The sequence below is a fragment of the Lonchura striata genome, chromosome 3 (assembly GCF_050655825.1).
Source record: "Lonchura striata isolate lonStrDom1 chromosome 3, ASM5065582v1, whole genome shotgun sequence".
Lineage (NCBI taxonomy): Eukaryota > Metazoa > Chordata > Aves > Passeriformes > Estrildidae > Lonchura > Lonchura striata.
Window position 1 is genome coordinate 96,236,442 of NC_140705.1, and position 16,211 is coordinate 96,252,652.

Consider the following 16,211-nt stretch of genomic DNA (forward strand, 5'->3'; position numbering starts at 1 on the left):
CACGTAACTGCCTCTGCCTGCGCGTGCCCCGCTTCCGGTTCCGCGGAGCGCGCGGGCCGTTCCGGGGCGGAGCCGGTCCCGGGGCCGATGGCGCCGGGACGGGGACGGGCGCCGGGACGGGGATGGACGCAGGGACGGGGACGAGCCGCCGCCGCCGCCGCCGCCACAGAGAGCGAGGAAGAGGCGGCCGCGGAGCAGCCGCTCGGGAGGCTGGAGCCGGCGGAGGAGAGCTCTGGCTCCAGTGACGAGAGCGACGACGGCGGGAGCGTGGCCGGGGCTGGCGGGAGAGGTGAGGGGGCCCGGCGGGAACGGCTCCGGGAAAGGCGGCGGCCTCAGCTCGGGGCGCGGCTCCCGGCGCTCGCTCGGTGGAAGGAGCTGCCGAGCGGCCCGGTGCCCTCTCGTATTGCAGCTCGCGCATCCCTGCCTCGCCTGCCCGGCTGAGCAGCTGAGGATCGGCAGCAGGGTTTGCGCTGGAGCTGGGTGAGAGGGCCCTGGAACAAACGCGTGTAGGGGCCTCTTGTCCCCAGTCTCCTTCCCTGTGCGTGCAATCACAGAACCATAAAATGGGTTGCATTGACTTTAAGCATTACCCAGTTCCACCCCCGTGCCCTGGCCGGGACACGCCTCGCACTAGGCCGGGCTGCTGCGGGAGGTGTCACACATCTCCGGGACCATGCTCTGGGCCAGGCCAGACGTGCAGGACATGAGGGTGCAAGAAGCAGGCGGTGCATGGCTGTGGGCACAGGCCGGGCTGAGGGTCGCAGATTGGGGGTTCTCATCCACAGCAGCAAACACAGTTTTGTTTCCTCATCTCAGAACAATCCAAGTGAGAATGAAAACCTTACAAAAAATACAATACAATTCCCTTTAAGGAAATTCCTTTAAGGGAATTGTGAGGGAGTGGACATTGGTGTCAGCTGCAGGGCACAACACAGCTTGTCACAGGTGTGAGGAGTCACTGCCTTGTGAAAGGGTCTTCAGGGTGTGTCTGTGTGGGGCCATGGGCGAAGCACATCTCTAGAGGTGAGCTTTTGGCAGTAGGATTCAGAGGTGGGCAAGGTGCCTCACCATCTTTTGTAGGCATTTTGTTTTCCTCTGGTGATGAAATGGTGAGCAAAGCTCAGAGAGAGGATCACTGACAAGTACTCTATCCTTCCCACAGCTGGATGGGAATGGAACAGCAGTTTTGCTTTTGCCATCTGTCAAGGCCCTCTGTGGTCTTTTTTCTGGAGCAGGAGTAGTTATATTGGAGTCCAGCACTGACTTTTTCCCAGCAGGGAACGACTGGGCAGATATCAGGTATTTATTTAGACCATCTGTTCTTGCATTCTGGACACTGATGTGCTCTGCAGGTTGTATAGCTCCCTGCAGGTTCAGCTGAGGATGGCATAAGGGGTCCATGTGTCACAGGAGTCTGTGGGAGGAGAGGAAGCACGAGGAGGCTGTGCTTGAGAGCAGGAAATGCCCCTGTTATCAGCAGGTAAGAGTAGCTTATCAAGAGGTGCAAAAAGAAGGAAACAATCCACAGAATAATGGACGAAGGGAAAAATGTCAAGAGAGAAAATTAAATGGACGACAGAGACAGCAGAAAATATGTAAGTTATATTCTAAGGGGAGAAAAAGGAATGAAAAAAATGGGGAAATTAAGCCCTCAAGAAAGATTGCAAGGAACAAGGAAAATAAGCTAATCCTACCTTTTTAACCAGAGCCTTTTCACACGCACAGTTGTCAAATCTGCTGCCCAGCAGTGAGTGCCTCTTTTTTTATAGTGATGTTTTTATCACTGTGAGTGGTTAATTCAGTCTCCTTCAAATAGACAGTAGGATATATTTTGTGGACTGATACTACCATGTGGAAATCATTTCCCTGTTAGGTTTCAAGTAGTCAGGTTTGGTCTCCTGTACCAGTAATGAAATACTTTATAATGGAAACTCTGCATGCCTTTGCTTTGTCTGATTTATACCAAATCTCCTTTTAGCATCATTTTGTATGGTGTCTTTATCTCATTTTCATTGAAGTTTTTGCTATTTAAACAGTATTGTTTTGGAATTTCAACCAAATGGAATATTGGAGTGCAAGTGATGGTGCCTTGTCTTCATCAAGTGTTGAGAGTATCTTCCACGTTTTTTTTTCTTTCTTTTAATGCTTTCTTTGTCCTTTCTCTGTCCTTGTTCAGAATTTGGATAAGGGGGGCTGCTTAGGGGAAGCAGTGCAGTGAAATCATGCTGCATTCACATTTCCTTTGTCCCTTGTGCAGCAGACTGGATAGTCACTGTTCCTGTATCCCACCTCAGAGCACTAATGAGCATCATCAGAGCAGAGTTCCTGAGCATTCAGAACAAGCAAAATGAAAACATTTACTGAGGCAGCTCTTGGCTGTACCCATTATATTTTCTGGATGATGAAAATAGTTTCTGAAAGTCTTGGTTATTGCCAGGATGAGAGTGCTTGGGATGAATCCATGCTCTGAGCCAGTGTGACTGACCTCATGTTGCTTTCTGGAACTGGCAGAGCACACACAAACCTTGCTCACAGGACAGTGTTTTGTGTTTCTGCGGGAAAGGTTTGGGAGTGAGTGGGCTACAAGAGAAGCTTGGAGGGCACCTGGCATGCAGCCAAGGTATCACAGACAGGCTGTGATGGTCCCTGCTGGGCCACAGCTGGTGTGTTTTGTATCGCAAAGGCTCAGAAAGACCATGTGCCTGTCACTGCTCAGAGGTGCTGAGCAGGCAAACACCACCTAAGTCAGTTTGCCAAGGCTTTTCCTTCCAAAAGGGACACAGTGCAAACCCCTTCTTGCCCTTACACAAGAGTGGAATGAGTATATCCAAGTACTGACTGAAGAAATACTTCCAGTTGTTGGTTCTGAATGCCTAGAATTATAAATCTAGAATAAAGAATAGTATGATAATAGAGATTATAATATTTTTGCATTCTGGTTATGAGAAGCATTAAAGGTTACTGACATTAAGGATTATTAAAGAAACATTAACGTGGTAAAGTCAGGACTAAAAGGTGATCCCTCAGAATTCGCAGTGCCCAGTGTAGAGCTCATACTGCTCTTTGTAGTAGGTAAAAACTTTGCACTGGTCTTGTGTGTGCTGTTGAGCAGAAAGAGAAGCAAAGCACTCTGAGGAGAGGGGGAGGCTGCTCTGTTCTAGTGGTAAAGACTGAAGTGATCAATGGGAGAGGAATCAGAGGCTGAGAGATGCAGTGCTTTCTTTCTGCCATGCAGTTGTACAGGGATAGCACCATTATGCTTGTGTCACTGTGTCAAGCTCTGAGACATCCCTCTTGGAGTTTGGGCATGAGAAGTGCCTTGAGAAGCTGTTCAGTTCAGGTGTACCCTGTGCTCTCTTCCAGATCAATCTGACATGTCTTTTGAGGAACTCCTGCGGGTGCAGAGTGATGCAAGGATGAGAGTGAGCAAGAAGGTGCCTGGTGGGAAGAAAACTGTGAAGCCTACCAAAGCTACACTGAAACATCAACAGGGCAAAAAGGGGTAAAGAGGTTCTTCTGTGATCAGAAAAATGTGTATATGTGCTCTCTGCATTCCAGAAATTACACTGGGAGCTCCTCACAGCAGTGATGTTGCCTTGGAGCTGGCATAGATCTCCTTTAATGTACTGGAAAATAATGCCTGTCATTATAGTTTCATTTGAGAATGGTCTGGTGCTGTTTTCAGAGCTCTTAATATCCTGTTCTCTCCAAATCCCCAGCAGCCACCTGTCACTTGACAGTTAAATTAGCACTCAATGCCTTTATACACTGTATTAAGGCACTTGTAACCCTTGGCATGGTGTGGCTCTCAAGCTGTATGACAGTGTCCACTGTGACCTGAAATAGTTGCCCTGCTGGTTCCTAAACTCCTTCCATCTTATCAGTATTTTCTGCCTGGCTCTCACTGGCTGGAGTTACAGTCACAGGCCATTGTTCTGGAATTCCATTCATCCTTCTGCTGCTGTCTCATCTGTGGCTTGTCTGTGTTCATTTTCCTTTTTTCCCTCTCTACAGTACACCATCACAGACTTTTCCCTGTATTCAACACAACAAAAGCTATCATACCTTTTTACACTTCTCCACAGGCCCCCACTGGTAACAGCAATACCCTTACCCCTTATTTGCAGTATTTAGCTAGTTTTCAGTCCTCACAGTGGCACTCAAGTGATTTGAACGGGTTTCCTCTGTTACACTGGTACTCCCTATCTTATTTCTGAATCTCTGCTCAATGCACAAGCACAGAACACAAAATACATTTCTCCTGCCATAAAGGGTTGGTTAGGATAATGTTTCTGCTTTACTTTTTACCCAAAACTCTGGGGGATTTTTTGTAGTGCAACATCTTTTCTCGGTGTCTATTTCTGCCACACAGTTTGCATAATTCTGCTTTTGTTTAATTCCTCTAATCCTTTAAGTAATGTATTGCTGTAAATCCCACATGCTTTTTCTCTCATGTTTTTGTTATGGAAGTGAACTTCTTAAAGAAAGGGCTTCAGGAAAATCCTCTGGCACTGAGCTGGCTTCAGCAGTGACTCCAGAGCATTGTGCAGGGTTGTGGCTTCAGGGGATGTGAGAATACACTGAATGCTGCTCTAAAAGGGATTTGGAAATTTGTGCCTGTGGGGTTTGTGCTCCTGCCCCAGTGTCAGTTGTGGCTGCCTGTGGGTGCTCGTGGCAGGTGTTATTGCTCAGCTTCTCTCTGTCATCTGTGAAAGGGCATGGAGAGCAGGAGACGTGCCTAAGGTCTGGAGGGAAGCCAGTGTCATTTCAGTCTTTAGAAAGGGCAAGAAGGGAGAACTTGGGAAACTACAAACTAGTCCTGGAAAGGTGATAGAGCACTTAATTCTGGAGGCCATCTTTAAGCATGTAGAAGAAAAGAAGTTTCTTGGAAGTGGTATGTATGGATGCAGTGGATGTTATGTGCCCTGACTTTAGCAAAGCTTTTGACACCAACTCCCTTAACATCCTCTTAGGCAAGTATGGAAGGCTCAGGAAGTGTGGATTAGATGAATGACAGTGAGGTGGATTGAGAACTGGCTGAATGGCAGAACTCAGAGGGTCATCATCAGTGGCACAAGATCCAGTTGGAGGCCTGTCACTGGTGGTGTCCCTGGGGGTCAGTACTGGTCCACTACTGTTCAACTCTTTCATCAGTGGGTGAAGGGGGTAGGGCGTCCCTCAGCAAATTTATGCTGAGAGCATAAAGTTGGGAGGAGTAGCTGGTCCACAGAGGGCTGTGCTGCCATTTCATGAGACCTGGACAAACTGGGCAGCAAAGAACCTCCTGGAATTCAGCAACGACAAGTGCAGGGTCCTGCACGTGGGGAGGAACAACCCCAGGCACCAGCACAGGCTGGGGTGACCTGCTGGGCAGCAGCTCTGCAGAGAAGGACTGGGGGTGCTGTCCATGGCCAGCAGTGCCCTGAGGGACAAGAAGGCCAGTGGGATCCTGGGGTGCACTGGGAACTGCAGTGCCAGCAGGTCAGGGAGGTGATCCTGCCACTCTACTCAGCCCTGGTGAGGCCAGTCTGGAGTGCTGTGCCCAGTTCTGGGATCCTCAGGACAAGAGAGACATGGAGCTCCTGGAGAGGGTGGGTCCAGTAGAGAGAGAGAAAAAAACAAACAAACAAAAAAAAACCCAAAAAAGATTAGGGGATTGGAGCATCTCTCCTATGACAACAGGTTGAGGTAGCTGGGACTGTTTAGCCCGGAGAAAAGATGACTGAGGGGACTTTATCACTGGAAATATGTAAAGGGCAGGTGTCATGAGGATGGGGCCAGGCTCTTTTCAGTGGCATCGAGTGACAAGACAAGGGGCAGTACTGAAACACAGGGAGTTTCACCTGAATATGAGGAAAAACTTCTTTATTGTGAGGGTGACTGAGCACTGGAACAAGCTACTAGTTAGGTTGTGGAGTCTCCTTCTCTGGAGATATTTAAAGCCCACCTGGAGGCAATCCTGTGCAATCTGCTCCTAGGTAACTCTGCTTTAGGAAAGGTTCCTTCCACCCCCAGCCATTCTGTGACTTCATGAGAGGAATAATCAGTACAACACATTTATTGATGCAGGTGGTGGGTTTTCACTTGATATAGTGGAGCTGTTCCAGGTTCTTTATAGAGTTGTTTTAACTACATATTGATATATTTGGTTATTATAGCCTTCTGTGGCTTTCGACTGAGTCACCTCTTTGCTTTCTATAGGTATCATGGTGAGGATTGAGCTGGGAGAGTCTGTTGTGCAGTAATATTCTTCTGAGGGTCCAAATGACCTCCCAGCATATTAGCTTGGGCCTTATTCTGACATTTGCTCATCTTAAATACATTTTTCTTGTTTTCAGGCCATTGGAGATGTCAGCCAAGAAGCCTGTACCTTTCCTGCGACAAGTCGTCCCTGTTAGGAAGAAGGTGGGTGCTGCCCCTTTCCAGTTCAGGACTTGCCTTAGCACTGCTGACAGGGCACACACTTGGGAATGGGGTTACTGCAGATGGCACAGGCTACTTCTGGAGGACCACTGGGGAGTGCAGACAGTGACAGTGTTTCCCTGGGGAGAACAATGGGTGGGTTGGAGCAGCTGCAGGTTAACTTGAGAGTTTGTGACCCAGATGTTTCTAGAAGGTGCAGTCACAGCCACCAATGACAGTTCCACTGCAAACCATGGTCATTGTTCAGTACTAATTCCAGAAGTTCAGATGTCCATCTGCTTTCCAGTCTGAATGTAACTTTTGACTTAGCATTGCAGGATCATCAGAATACGGTAATTTTCACAGTTAGAGACCTTTTTGTCCCACCCTTTTTGCATGACTTGACCCAGTTAATCTGTGAAAATCTAGATAGGTTTGAGTTCCCAAATCCATCACCTTGACAACAGATATTCAGCCAGCTTTTGGTCTGGGAGTTGCAGGTGTTTGACAGCAGCACTCCTGCTGTTATTCCTGGATATTTCTGGGTTACAGACTTGCATATGGAGATGTCTGTTGCATGATAAACTTGATGCAGGCATGACTTTGGGGATGCCACCTTGACTGTTGTACTCAATCTTTGCCAGCTGCAGGTATTTCAGTGGTGGGAGCATAACATTGCTGGAGAAAAAAATTGGCTGATACACAAAGGGAGAGTGAGCAGGCTGTTAACAGGGTAACACTGGTTACAGCTCTTGCCTTCCCTGCTGACAGGTCCAGAGAGACCCTCGATTTGATGACTTGTCTGGAGAGTATAAGCCTGAAATATTTATGAAGACATACAGCTTCCTGGACAGCATCAAGAAGCAGGAGAAAGAGGTGATGCTCTGTGCCTGTCCTTGCATGGGAGAACCTTGCTTGGCAGGGGCTACTTCTTCAAAGGCTTTTCACAGTGGAGGTGGCAGGCAGGCAGTCATGCAGCTTTCTGCTCTCTTCTTCAGATGGTTCAGAAGCAGCTGAAGAAATGCCGGAACATGGAACAGAAGGAGAAACTTCAGCGGCTCCTGAACCGTATGGTGAGTTCTGTGCAGCATCTCCTCTCTGAGAGGCACCAGGAGAGAGGATGTGTGACCCAAGGTCTGCCTTGATGCTGACACAGACCATCCTTTTTGTACAGACACAGCAGGAACAGGCACAGAAAAAACAGCAGAAGCTGAGAGAGAGAGAGCTGTCTTTGAAAAGACAACAGAGGGAATTGGCCAAGCAGGGAAAGAAACCCTTCTTCCTAAAGAAATGTAAGTACTTGGTGTGAGCATGCTGCAGCAAGATCTAGAGGGAGTACTGCTGGCAGGAATTTCAAGCACTGGGAGCAAGGTGTCCATACTATTCCACACAGCTGTGGGGGAATTGTTCTAGTGCTGGTACTCAAGGGACAAGCTAAGCCTGGACCAGGGAGGGAGAGGTGAGAAGGGGCTGCTCTGTAGAGATGTTTTGGGCTTCAGTTTAAAACTTGACTTCTCTCTCCTCTACAGCTGAGAAGCGGAAATTGGAACTAGCCGAGAAGTATGCAGAGCTGAAGAGGAGCGGAAAGCTGGAGAGCTTCTTGAACAAGAAGAGGAAGAGGAATGCCATAAAAGACAAGCGCCATCTGCCCTCACAAAAGAACTTGTGACTGTTGGACAGTCATGCTCTTGTCTGGCACTGGCTCATTCTGCCTTGGCCAGGCTTGGAGGATGGTTATCCCTCTTCCCAGGATCTGCCTTCCACTGTACAGTGGTGCTGTAAGGCAGCAGAGCAGGGTCTGAAGGAACTAATTTTTTTTTATTTTTTTTTTTTTTTTTTTTTTTTTTTTTTTTTGTAGCTGAAGTATCAGCTTTGCTTGTGGTTTAGATCATGCCTGGGTGGTGACAAGTGTGTCATGCAGATGCTGATGATGATGACAGCTGTCTTTGCCCTTGCCCTGCTCATTTCTAACTCTAGCAAGGAAAGCGTGACTGCACTGCTGACTCTACTCTAGGTTCTTTCAGACTTCCACTGAGGCAGAAAAGGATGTGGCACAATCCCTGCTCAGAGCAGCAACCCTGACTTCAGATCAGGTTGCCCAGGGCTGCTTTGGTGGGATCTGATAATGTCTAAGGACAGATACCTTTACCTCTCTGGGCCTCTGCTTTACTGCTTCAGGTTCTCAAGATGGAACTTTTTGTTTCCTCATCCAGGAAAACTGCCTGGTGTTAGTCCATAATCATTGTCTTGTTCTCAGTGAAGTGCCTGGCTCTGTCTTCTCAGCAGCTTTCTCTCAGGTCTGAGGGGTGGATGTGAAAGGGATGCTGTAAGGTCTCCCCAAAGTCTTTTCTTCCTAAGGGTGAATGAATCCTGTTTCCTCAGCCTTTCCTAGCAGTGCTCCAGCCTCTGACACCTTTCACATACTCAATTGGAGTCAGCCCAGACAACCAACAGCTATCTTTTGGTGGCCCAGCATGGATCAGTATCTCGCAAGAGAGGAGTAAAGGTGAGAGGATTACTCCATGTGGGCTGCTCCTGGTGAGGCAGATCTAGGTGTGACTGGCCTTCCTCATACAAGGGGCATGCTCTGACTGCTCAGGTATTGCTGCTTCACATCTCTCCTTCAGAGCAGCTTGGTTTCTCAGGGTCATCTCCACAGGGTTTTTTGAGCTTCTAGGAAACTGATTAAATATGTACCTGTTTTCCTTTATTCCCACTATAAGCCTGTTACAAAGGTGTTTGACCTTAGGGGAGTCAATGCCTCTCTCTAATATCCCATCAGCCCTCTTGCTTTTTTCCTTTTTTCCCCTGTCTGCCATGGCTGTGCTGACAAGGGGATGGCTCAGATAATCCCAGTGTGACAGATCAGGTCAGAGTGTGCTGGGAGAGTGCCTGGGCACAGCTGTGCTGTGTGGATGGCCACAGGTGTTTGGGGGACAGACCTTGCTGGGAACAAAACATGGAGCAAGGAGCAGTTCAGCTGGCCTGAGGGTGTTGCTGAACCACTTACCTCCACTGTAGTTCCTGTGGGTGACGCAAGTTCTGCTCTGGTGAGAGGACTTAGTGGAACTGGGGGAAGGCAGTAGACCTGGGATGTGCCAGCCTGGCTAGAGATCTGCTGCCAGGGCCTTGCTGAGGGGTCATATGGCACTCCTCAGCATTCCTGAGTCGGTGTGTCCCCATCCCCTGCTGCTTGTAGGTTTGGTGCAGCAGATGCAAGGCTGGTGCACCCCCAGAATGGTCCTGCTTTCCCCTCCTGCCCCTCTGGAATGAAAGGTCTTCCTGCTGCAGCCTGTGCCTGCCTGCAATGTCGCCTGCTTCTGCTCAGCACGGTGGTGGTCAGCAGTGAGCCTGTGGCCCGTGTGCCTGCCAGCTCCTGGGCCCAGCAGGGGAAGCCCTGAGGTGTTTCCCAGCTCAGCCAGGCTGAGATGTCACTCAGGGTATTGGGAAGGAGGCAGCATCAACAGCACCAGCTCCAAGGGAAGCAGATGCTTCCAACATCTCCAAAGAGCTTTCTACTGCTGGGGTCTGCTCTTGGCTTATTTTCCTTGTTTTCAAGGCAATTTGGGCAGACCTGCACTGGTGTCCCTCCAGCTGGAGTGTGAGGACTTGCTGTAGGTGTTTCTGGGCGTGACTGGTCCCAGTTGATGTAACTACACCGGTTGCACAGGCGGTGGTGGCTGACAATGCTGCCACATGCACCCTGTCAGTGACACCCTCAGAGCCCATCAGATGCTCACAGGATCTGGTTGCCCAGGGCTGCTTTTGTGGGATCTGTGGGCCAGGACGAATGGCTCCAGACCCAGTGGCCTGGGATGCTGTCCCCAGCCCTAGGTGGTCACCAAGTGAGCCTCTCCACACACTCTACAGCTGAACAGACACCCACGTCACACAAGGCCCCCAGAAGAGTGGGGGGGATCTGCCTGCTGGCAGGGACACAGACATGAAAAGGCTGCAGGGCTCAGGTCTTTTATTGCAAAGAGGGAGATACAAAAAAAGGACAGTCACCCCTTTTTGGGTCCCCCCAGGCCTGCAGCTGGCTGAGAGGGGTGACAGCAGGGAAAGGCCCAGGCCTTGCTCCCCCTGCATGGAGACCTCGGCTCACACAGTGAGGAGCAGGCTGCTGCCAAGGACCACACTGGAGCCAGGGCCCCACAACAGAAAAGTGGGTGACCCACTGTGTCCCCGTGTGGTACCCTGGCTGGCCAGAGAGCAGTGCTGCATGGGGAGCCTGGCACCAGGTAGGGCTGCCTGGCCTCACCCAGACACAACTCATGGCAGGCAGCCCTAGCCTTGTCCCCTGCTCTGCTGTTTTACCTGCTGGGGTGCTGAGGTTCCAAATGGCTCTGCAGCCTTACGGAGGCTGCTGTGGGGGTGCTCGCCATGCGCCCCTCAGGGCCCTGAGCCCTTTTGCCCAGGGAAGGAGGGAGCAGGGTCGTTGCCCTCTGTCCAGGCGGGGCATTGTGCAGACTGCCCCAGGTTTGTAGGTATGGCCAGGCATGGGGATGCCCAGGCTCTAGCTCCTGCTGACTTGTCACGTGTTGTCCTGGGCCAGCTCCTCGGGGCAGGCAGGTTGGTCCTGGGCCTTGCGCAGCCCCGTGGGCGGCTGGGCCGGGGTGCTGTGCTGTGGGTCCGGCCCTGGGGGAGCGTGGTGCTGGTGCCGCTGGTACTGCACAAACATACAGACCTTCATCCCAATGGCCAGCATGTTCTTGCCCATGAAGATGCTGGAGACCCGGGCATCCCTGAAGAAGATCATGTTGCTGCCTCGGATGAAGATGGTGGCGATGTTGACGGTGAGCATGCTCAGCATGGGGTACAGCATCATCCGGTGCGGCACGATGCCGATCCCCTGCATGCTGATCTCGCACAGAGACACGCACGGCAGGACCAGGAGCAAAATGTAGCAGTAGAAAAACATGATGCCCTCAGCCCAGAGCGGCAGCCCTTTCTTCTGAGGCTCCCACAGGTTGGCCTGGATGTCCAGCACGTCCAGCATGTCCACAATGACCCAGAAAAGGCGGTTGCGGAGATCTTCCTTCTTCTTGAATGTTCTGACATACTCCATGTGCTCTGTGGCCACCAACAACACATAGAGAGCCGGGATGCAGATGGAGAGCAGCAAGGTCAACGCTTTGCGGGCTATGAGATCCAAGCTTTTCCGGTCAGCTTTGTAATTCTGGTATACAAAGTAGACTTTGATCTCCAGAACAAAGACGTACAGGAACCAGAGGATCATGGCATATCCTCGCTTAGCTGTCTTTACCTCTGCCCCAACCCAGATAGCCACATAGCGGAGGACCAGCAGGAAGCATATGTCACCCACTGCCACCATGACACAGATGCCCAACTTCCTGGAGCCCTGGCTCTGCTCCACCAGGTAGGCATCCATGAGGACGAGGCTGGTCATGATGAGCACTGTGGAGAGGCACACATGGGGCTTGCTGACAGGTGGTGGGGGAACCATCCTGCACAGAGGAACAGGCAGGGTCATCAGGGAGTTGCTGAGATTTCCTTTTCCCACCCTTGGGCCCCCTTCTGCCACCCTCTCCTCAACAGCTGTGGGTGGCTGAAAGAAAGGAGGGAGCCATTCATAAATTTCTCCCATCCTATGTGCCTGGTTTGTCCCAAACATGCAGATTTCTAGCCAAAGAGCTGAGACAGACCAGGCCATCCTGGTGGCATGTGCTGGCTAAAACCCAGCTCCTAGGAAGCACATGGTCAGGCAGGCTGGACACCTGGGACACTAAGCACTTGGGATCCCACTGCCTCTTCTGGTAGCTCATGACACTGACTAGCCTCTGCCACCATGAAGGGTACATGCCTTATTTTCTGTGGGATTTCCCAGCCAGTGGTACTCCTTATATTTTCCCCCCACAAGGCAAGCCAAGACTAGACTTACGTGTTTAACCCAAGCAGACCCTTAAATGCTATGATCCAGGACTGCTCTTTTTAGTCTTTTTATTTTCATGCACAGCACAAGATGAAGCCTGGCTTTTTTTTAGCCTGGCTGTCTTGGATAGGAGGGAAAAAATCGGCCCAATATTCAGTTTCCTTCAGGTTCACACCCCACAAGAGCTTTGCCTAGAGCTATTTGCCAAGGCCCACCCTGCCCCAATACCGTAAACCAAAAGCAAGAAAAAGCAGCACAAGCCCAAAGCTCCTGGACACAAGGAGCTCTGCAATAGGCCCTGAAGTTCTGTGGGATGCTCAGATTTCCTGGGCTGAGGCAGAGCAAGGCACTGTCCCCAGAAGCACCCTGCCTGTCTTGCGTGGCACCAGGGCTGTCAGACTCCCTCCCCCTGAGCAAGCACAGCTGCAGGCTGCTGCCTTCAGAGGCAAGGAGGGAGGACAGAGCTGGGGCCTCACCAGGCAGAACTTGGCAGCTGCTCTGGAGGGGAGCCAGTCCCCCGGATGAAATGGAGGATGAAACTGGGCTGATGACTGTGTGGCACAGTGCTGCACGAGGGCTGCCCACGCGGAGCCCGCCTCTGCCACGCCTGGGCTGTGCACGCCCGGGACACCATCCTGCTCGTCCAGGGGGCAGCGAACAGGTGGCACTTGACCACGGAGCAAATGCCTGGGAGCAGGATGGTGGCTGCACAGTTAATGGTCACCCTGCACATGGCTGCTCCTGGTGCTGACATTGATGGCACAGGGCCCTGGGCACAAGCTACCTGAACTCCTGCTTTTTGGCTGAGGGAGCAGGCGTCCGGCGCAGTCGTGCATCCCTGGGCCCAGCAGCATCCTGGCACGTTGCGGGAGGCAGCGAAGCCTGAACCTGTCAGACACAGGTGCCTCTCAGGGGGAGGGATCAGAGGCCGGCGGGCATGGGGGACCCGTGGATGTGGCACATCTGGAGCACGCCGCACGGCCGGGGGCTCACCCGCCTGGCACCCCACGGCCTAGCCGAGCCTCCGCGGGGGCTGGGGCTATCCCAGGCCCCGGCTCGGCACGGCCCTGCCGGACGGGCGCCCGCCCCGGGCCGCCCCGCCGAGCTCCGTCCCTGCGAGCGCCGGGGCGCCCCGGCCCCGCCCGTCCCGAGCCCCCCGCCCACAGCGGCCGGGCCTGCCGGGGGCAGGCGCTGCCCGCCGGCCGCGGGCGCCCGGCCTGCCGTCCCCCCCGGGCCCCGCTTACCTCGGGCGGCTCCCCGGGGCGCAGGGCGGCGGCGGCGGCGGCCCCGGGCCCGGCGCGGCATCGCCCGGCGCGGCCCGGCGGCGGCGGCTCTGCGGCGGCGGCGCTCGGCCCCTCCCGGCGGGCGGCGGGCGGGGACTGCGGCGGCCCCCGCCTCACCCGCGGGCCCGGCGCCGCCCGCCGCCCCGCCGGGTCCGCTGCCCCTGCCCGGGCTCGCTCCCGCCGCCCGCCTGTCCCCATCCGCTGCCGCCCCGGGGCCGCCGCCTGCATCCCCACGCGTGTCCAGCCCCCGTCCTGCCCCTGCCAGACCCACGGGCCGCCGCCCAGCAGAGGCCCCGGGCGAACCAGCGGCGCCCTGGGAAGCCTGGCCTGACAAGAATGTCTGCCCTCCAGGAGGGACTGGGGCCGCGACCTGACCTTGCTGGGCGGAGAAGGCAGGGGAACTCATGACCTGACACCCAGCCGTGCCGGTCTGCAGGGTCCTGGAGAGCCCCAGCCTCGCCGGGCTCTGGTACAGGTGGGCTTGGCACCACCAGAGGCTTGTGTCCAGATAGAGCGGGCCAGGGAAGGCAAAGGGTTTCGATTACCCTGGTGGACATACCCCTCTGCAACTGCTCTTCTATCAGCCTAAGCAGCTTCTTGCATTTAACTCCAAACTTTCTTCTGAGTGATGTAGGTCTTAGCTACACAGGGAAGGTTTTTCAGTGTATTTTCTCTCTGAAATGCTCACTGTACATACATTTTGGAAGACAGGGAAGCTCTAAGACCTCTGGAGATGGGCTATGAGCAAAAACAGGCATAGATCTGAGAGCAAGGACAAGTGCAAGTTTCACAGTGCCAAGGGAAGTGCAACCCTTGCATCCAGCTGCTGACAGAGTGGCTGTAGGTCCCTGTTGGATCTAATGCCCTGGGGGAATCTCAGCTGCCACCAGTAACACATAAATCTAACCTGTGGTGTCCTTGGCAAATGGAGGCACTGGACCAGTGCTTAGCTAAGCATCCAAGCTTAGCTCACGTGTCCCACAGTGTGGACTGGTTGATGGAGGCAGGTGGAGGTCCTGTGTAAAAGGAGCAGAGCTCTGGGTTAGCCAGGTGCAACAAGGTAAGGAGTTTGGCTGTGGGAGCATTCTCCTAACCCAGGAATAAACAGCAATCCCCAGACGGGCTGAAAGAGCAGCGGAATAAAGCAGCCAAAGCAAACTGCCTCCAAAAATGAAAGGAGACCTTGCAACTCGAGTGGAGAGCAACATGAGGCACAAGAGGGCAAGCCAACACTGCAAAAATCTACTTCTTTCCTCCAGGACACAGAAGCACTGGCTCTCACTATCTGAGCAGTCTCTTGCAGGATGCAGGGAGGAGCAAAAGGCCTCTGCCCATGGAGGGGGACACCACAGAGGTATCCACATGATAGAGGCAGGACAGAGGTGCTGAAGGAACCTACCAAGCAATAGGGCTAAAGACAAGATGATTCATCCATGAGCTGGAATCATAAAACCCCTGAGTCTCCACTAGAGACTAGGACGAGAGGTGACAACATTTGCGTGGGAAGCAGTAAAGAGCTGCTTTAACAAGGCACATGAAAATAAGGAGCCAGAACAAGAACAGATTATTTTGTGCTTCTCTAAAACAGTGCTGGAACCGGGTTGCCAGAGTGTTGGTATGTGGATGCAACTGTATCATGGATAAAATGTAAAGGAACCACAGAGGGTACACCAGGGTTCCCAGGCACATAGCTGCTCTCTGGCTGCTGCCAGCTCCAGACCTGGGTGGAGAAGTATCTTCACCTTAGCCCTGTTCTGTCCATGACACCTTCACCCCATCACTGGCGCTAAAAAGTCCCTTTGGGCAGCGACAGCAATGCACTCAAAGGCTGTTGGGAGACAGATGGAGAAATCCATCAGTCACGTTAACATCCTCAAAGGGGCGCTGCGGGAAGCAGAGGAAGTTTGTCAGCAAGGAACAACAAGCAGTGGCTGTAATGGAGAAAGGCTGGCAGTAGTCTGGGGACCGTGCTGAGAGCTTCAAACTGTGACACATAAAAGAAAATAAGTAAAAGGCTTTTATGAAGGCACATTTCAAATGGGTTACCTGGATGCTGAAGAGCATTTCCCTGATGTCCTCAAGGATCTTATCCACAACGAAGCAGACCTCAGTGGGTGGCTGGCACACAGAAAGGTCTCAGCATAAGAGGAGCTGGGAAAGCAGCTGAATGTGATGACAACTCTATCAGCCTCTGTTTAAGCTGGAAGATAACTTGCAGTGAAAAACACACAATAATTTTGACCTAAAAGAATGGGGAAATCCACCATGTGTGGAAGAACACAGCTGTGGGTAGGTCATGTTGTAGGCACAAAGTCAATAAAACATGAAGACAGGAAAAAAGGGAAGAGTGGGCTATGTAGACAAACCCCAAAATAAATAAAGCATATTGAAACAACCTCAGAACAAATGCACAAATTCATCTGCAAAAAAAAGCCAGAAGGCAAAAAAAACCCCAAGTGAGCTGCAAGAAGTACTTGAAGGGAACTGGCTGGAGGGAAAGAGGCAGAGAAATGCACCTCAGTCCTACTGAACATCCTTCCAGGGAAAACAGCAAAAAAGAGCAACCTCATCAACCAGAAACTGCAAGTGGTGGTTGCAACAGGGAAATACCATTTATGACCTGGGGACTGTGC

At 52.4% G+C, this 16,211-nt stretch overlaps 2 protein-coding genes across 5 annotated transcripts; one reads left to right on the plus strand and one right to left on the minus strand.

Annotated features, from left to right (window-relative positions):
* Positions 1–72: 72 nt before the first annotated feature.
* Positions 73–8,212, plus strand: RRP36 (ribosomal RNA processing 36). Its single transcript, XM_077781924.2, has 7 exons — positions 73–289; positions 3,364–3,502; positions 6,339–6,405; positions 7,174–7,278; positions 7,401–7,475; positions 7,577–7,694; positions 7,932–8,212. The coding sequence occupies exons 1-7, from the start codon at positions 88–90 to the stop codon at positions 8,069–8,071; spliced, it is 846 nt and encodes a 281-aa protein (XP_077638050.2). The 5' UTR covers positions 73–87; the 3' UTR covers positions 8,072–8,212.
* A 2,143-nt stretch (positions 8,213–10,355) lies between these two features.
* LOC110472823 (transmembrane protein 121) lies at positions 10,356–15,735 on the minus strand. Of its 4 annotated transcripts, XM_085575827.1 has the most exons (4): positions 15,625–15,735; positions 14,486–14,594; positions 13,080–13,183; positions 10,356–11,870 (listed from the first exon to the last, which is right to left on the minus strand). In XM_085575827.1, exon 4 carries the CDS (start codon positions 11,867–11,869, stop codon positions 10,937–10,939), a length of 933 nt encoding a protein of 310 aa, XP_085431953.1. In that variant the 5' UTR covers position 11,870; positions 13,080–13,183; positions 14,486–14,594; positions 15,625–15,735; the 3' UTR covers positions 10,356–10,936. The 4 variants fall into 4 exon arrangements, with proteins under 4 accessions (XP_085431953.1, XP_021390555.2, XP_021390553.2 ...); XM_021534880.3 differs by lacking the exons at positions 14,486–14,594; positions 15,625–15,735 and adding an exon at positions 13,540–13,627; XM_021534878.3 differs by lacking the exons at positions 14,486–14,594; positions 15,625–15,735 and adding an exon at positions 13,540–13,601 and having other exon boundaries at positions 13,077–13,183.
* Between the last annotated feature and the right edge of the window lie 476 nt (positions 15,736–16,211).

Bases quoted from the DNA above. Each gene is read 5' to 3' on its own strand.
- LOC110472823 (XM_085575827.1), bottom strand. From the start codon at position 11,869: ATGGTTCCCCCACCACCTGTCAGCAAGCCCCATGTGTGCCTCTCCACA.
- RRP36 (XM_077781924.2), top strand. From the start codon at position 88: ATGGCGCCGGGACGGGGACGGGCGCCGGGACGGGGATGGACGCAGGGA. The intron at 7,279-7,400 runs GTGATGCTCTGT...TCTCTTCTTCAG, and splicing joins TCAAGAAGCAGGAGAAAGAG to ATGGTTCAGAAGCAGCTGAA. The intron at 7,695-7,931 runs GTAAGTACTTGG...TCTCCTCTACAG, and splicing joins ACCCTTCTTCCTAAAGAAAT to CTGAGAAGCGGAAATTGGAA.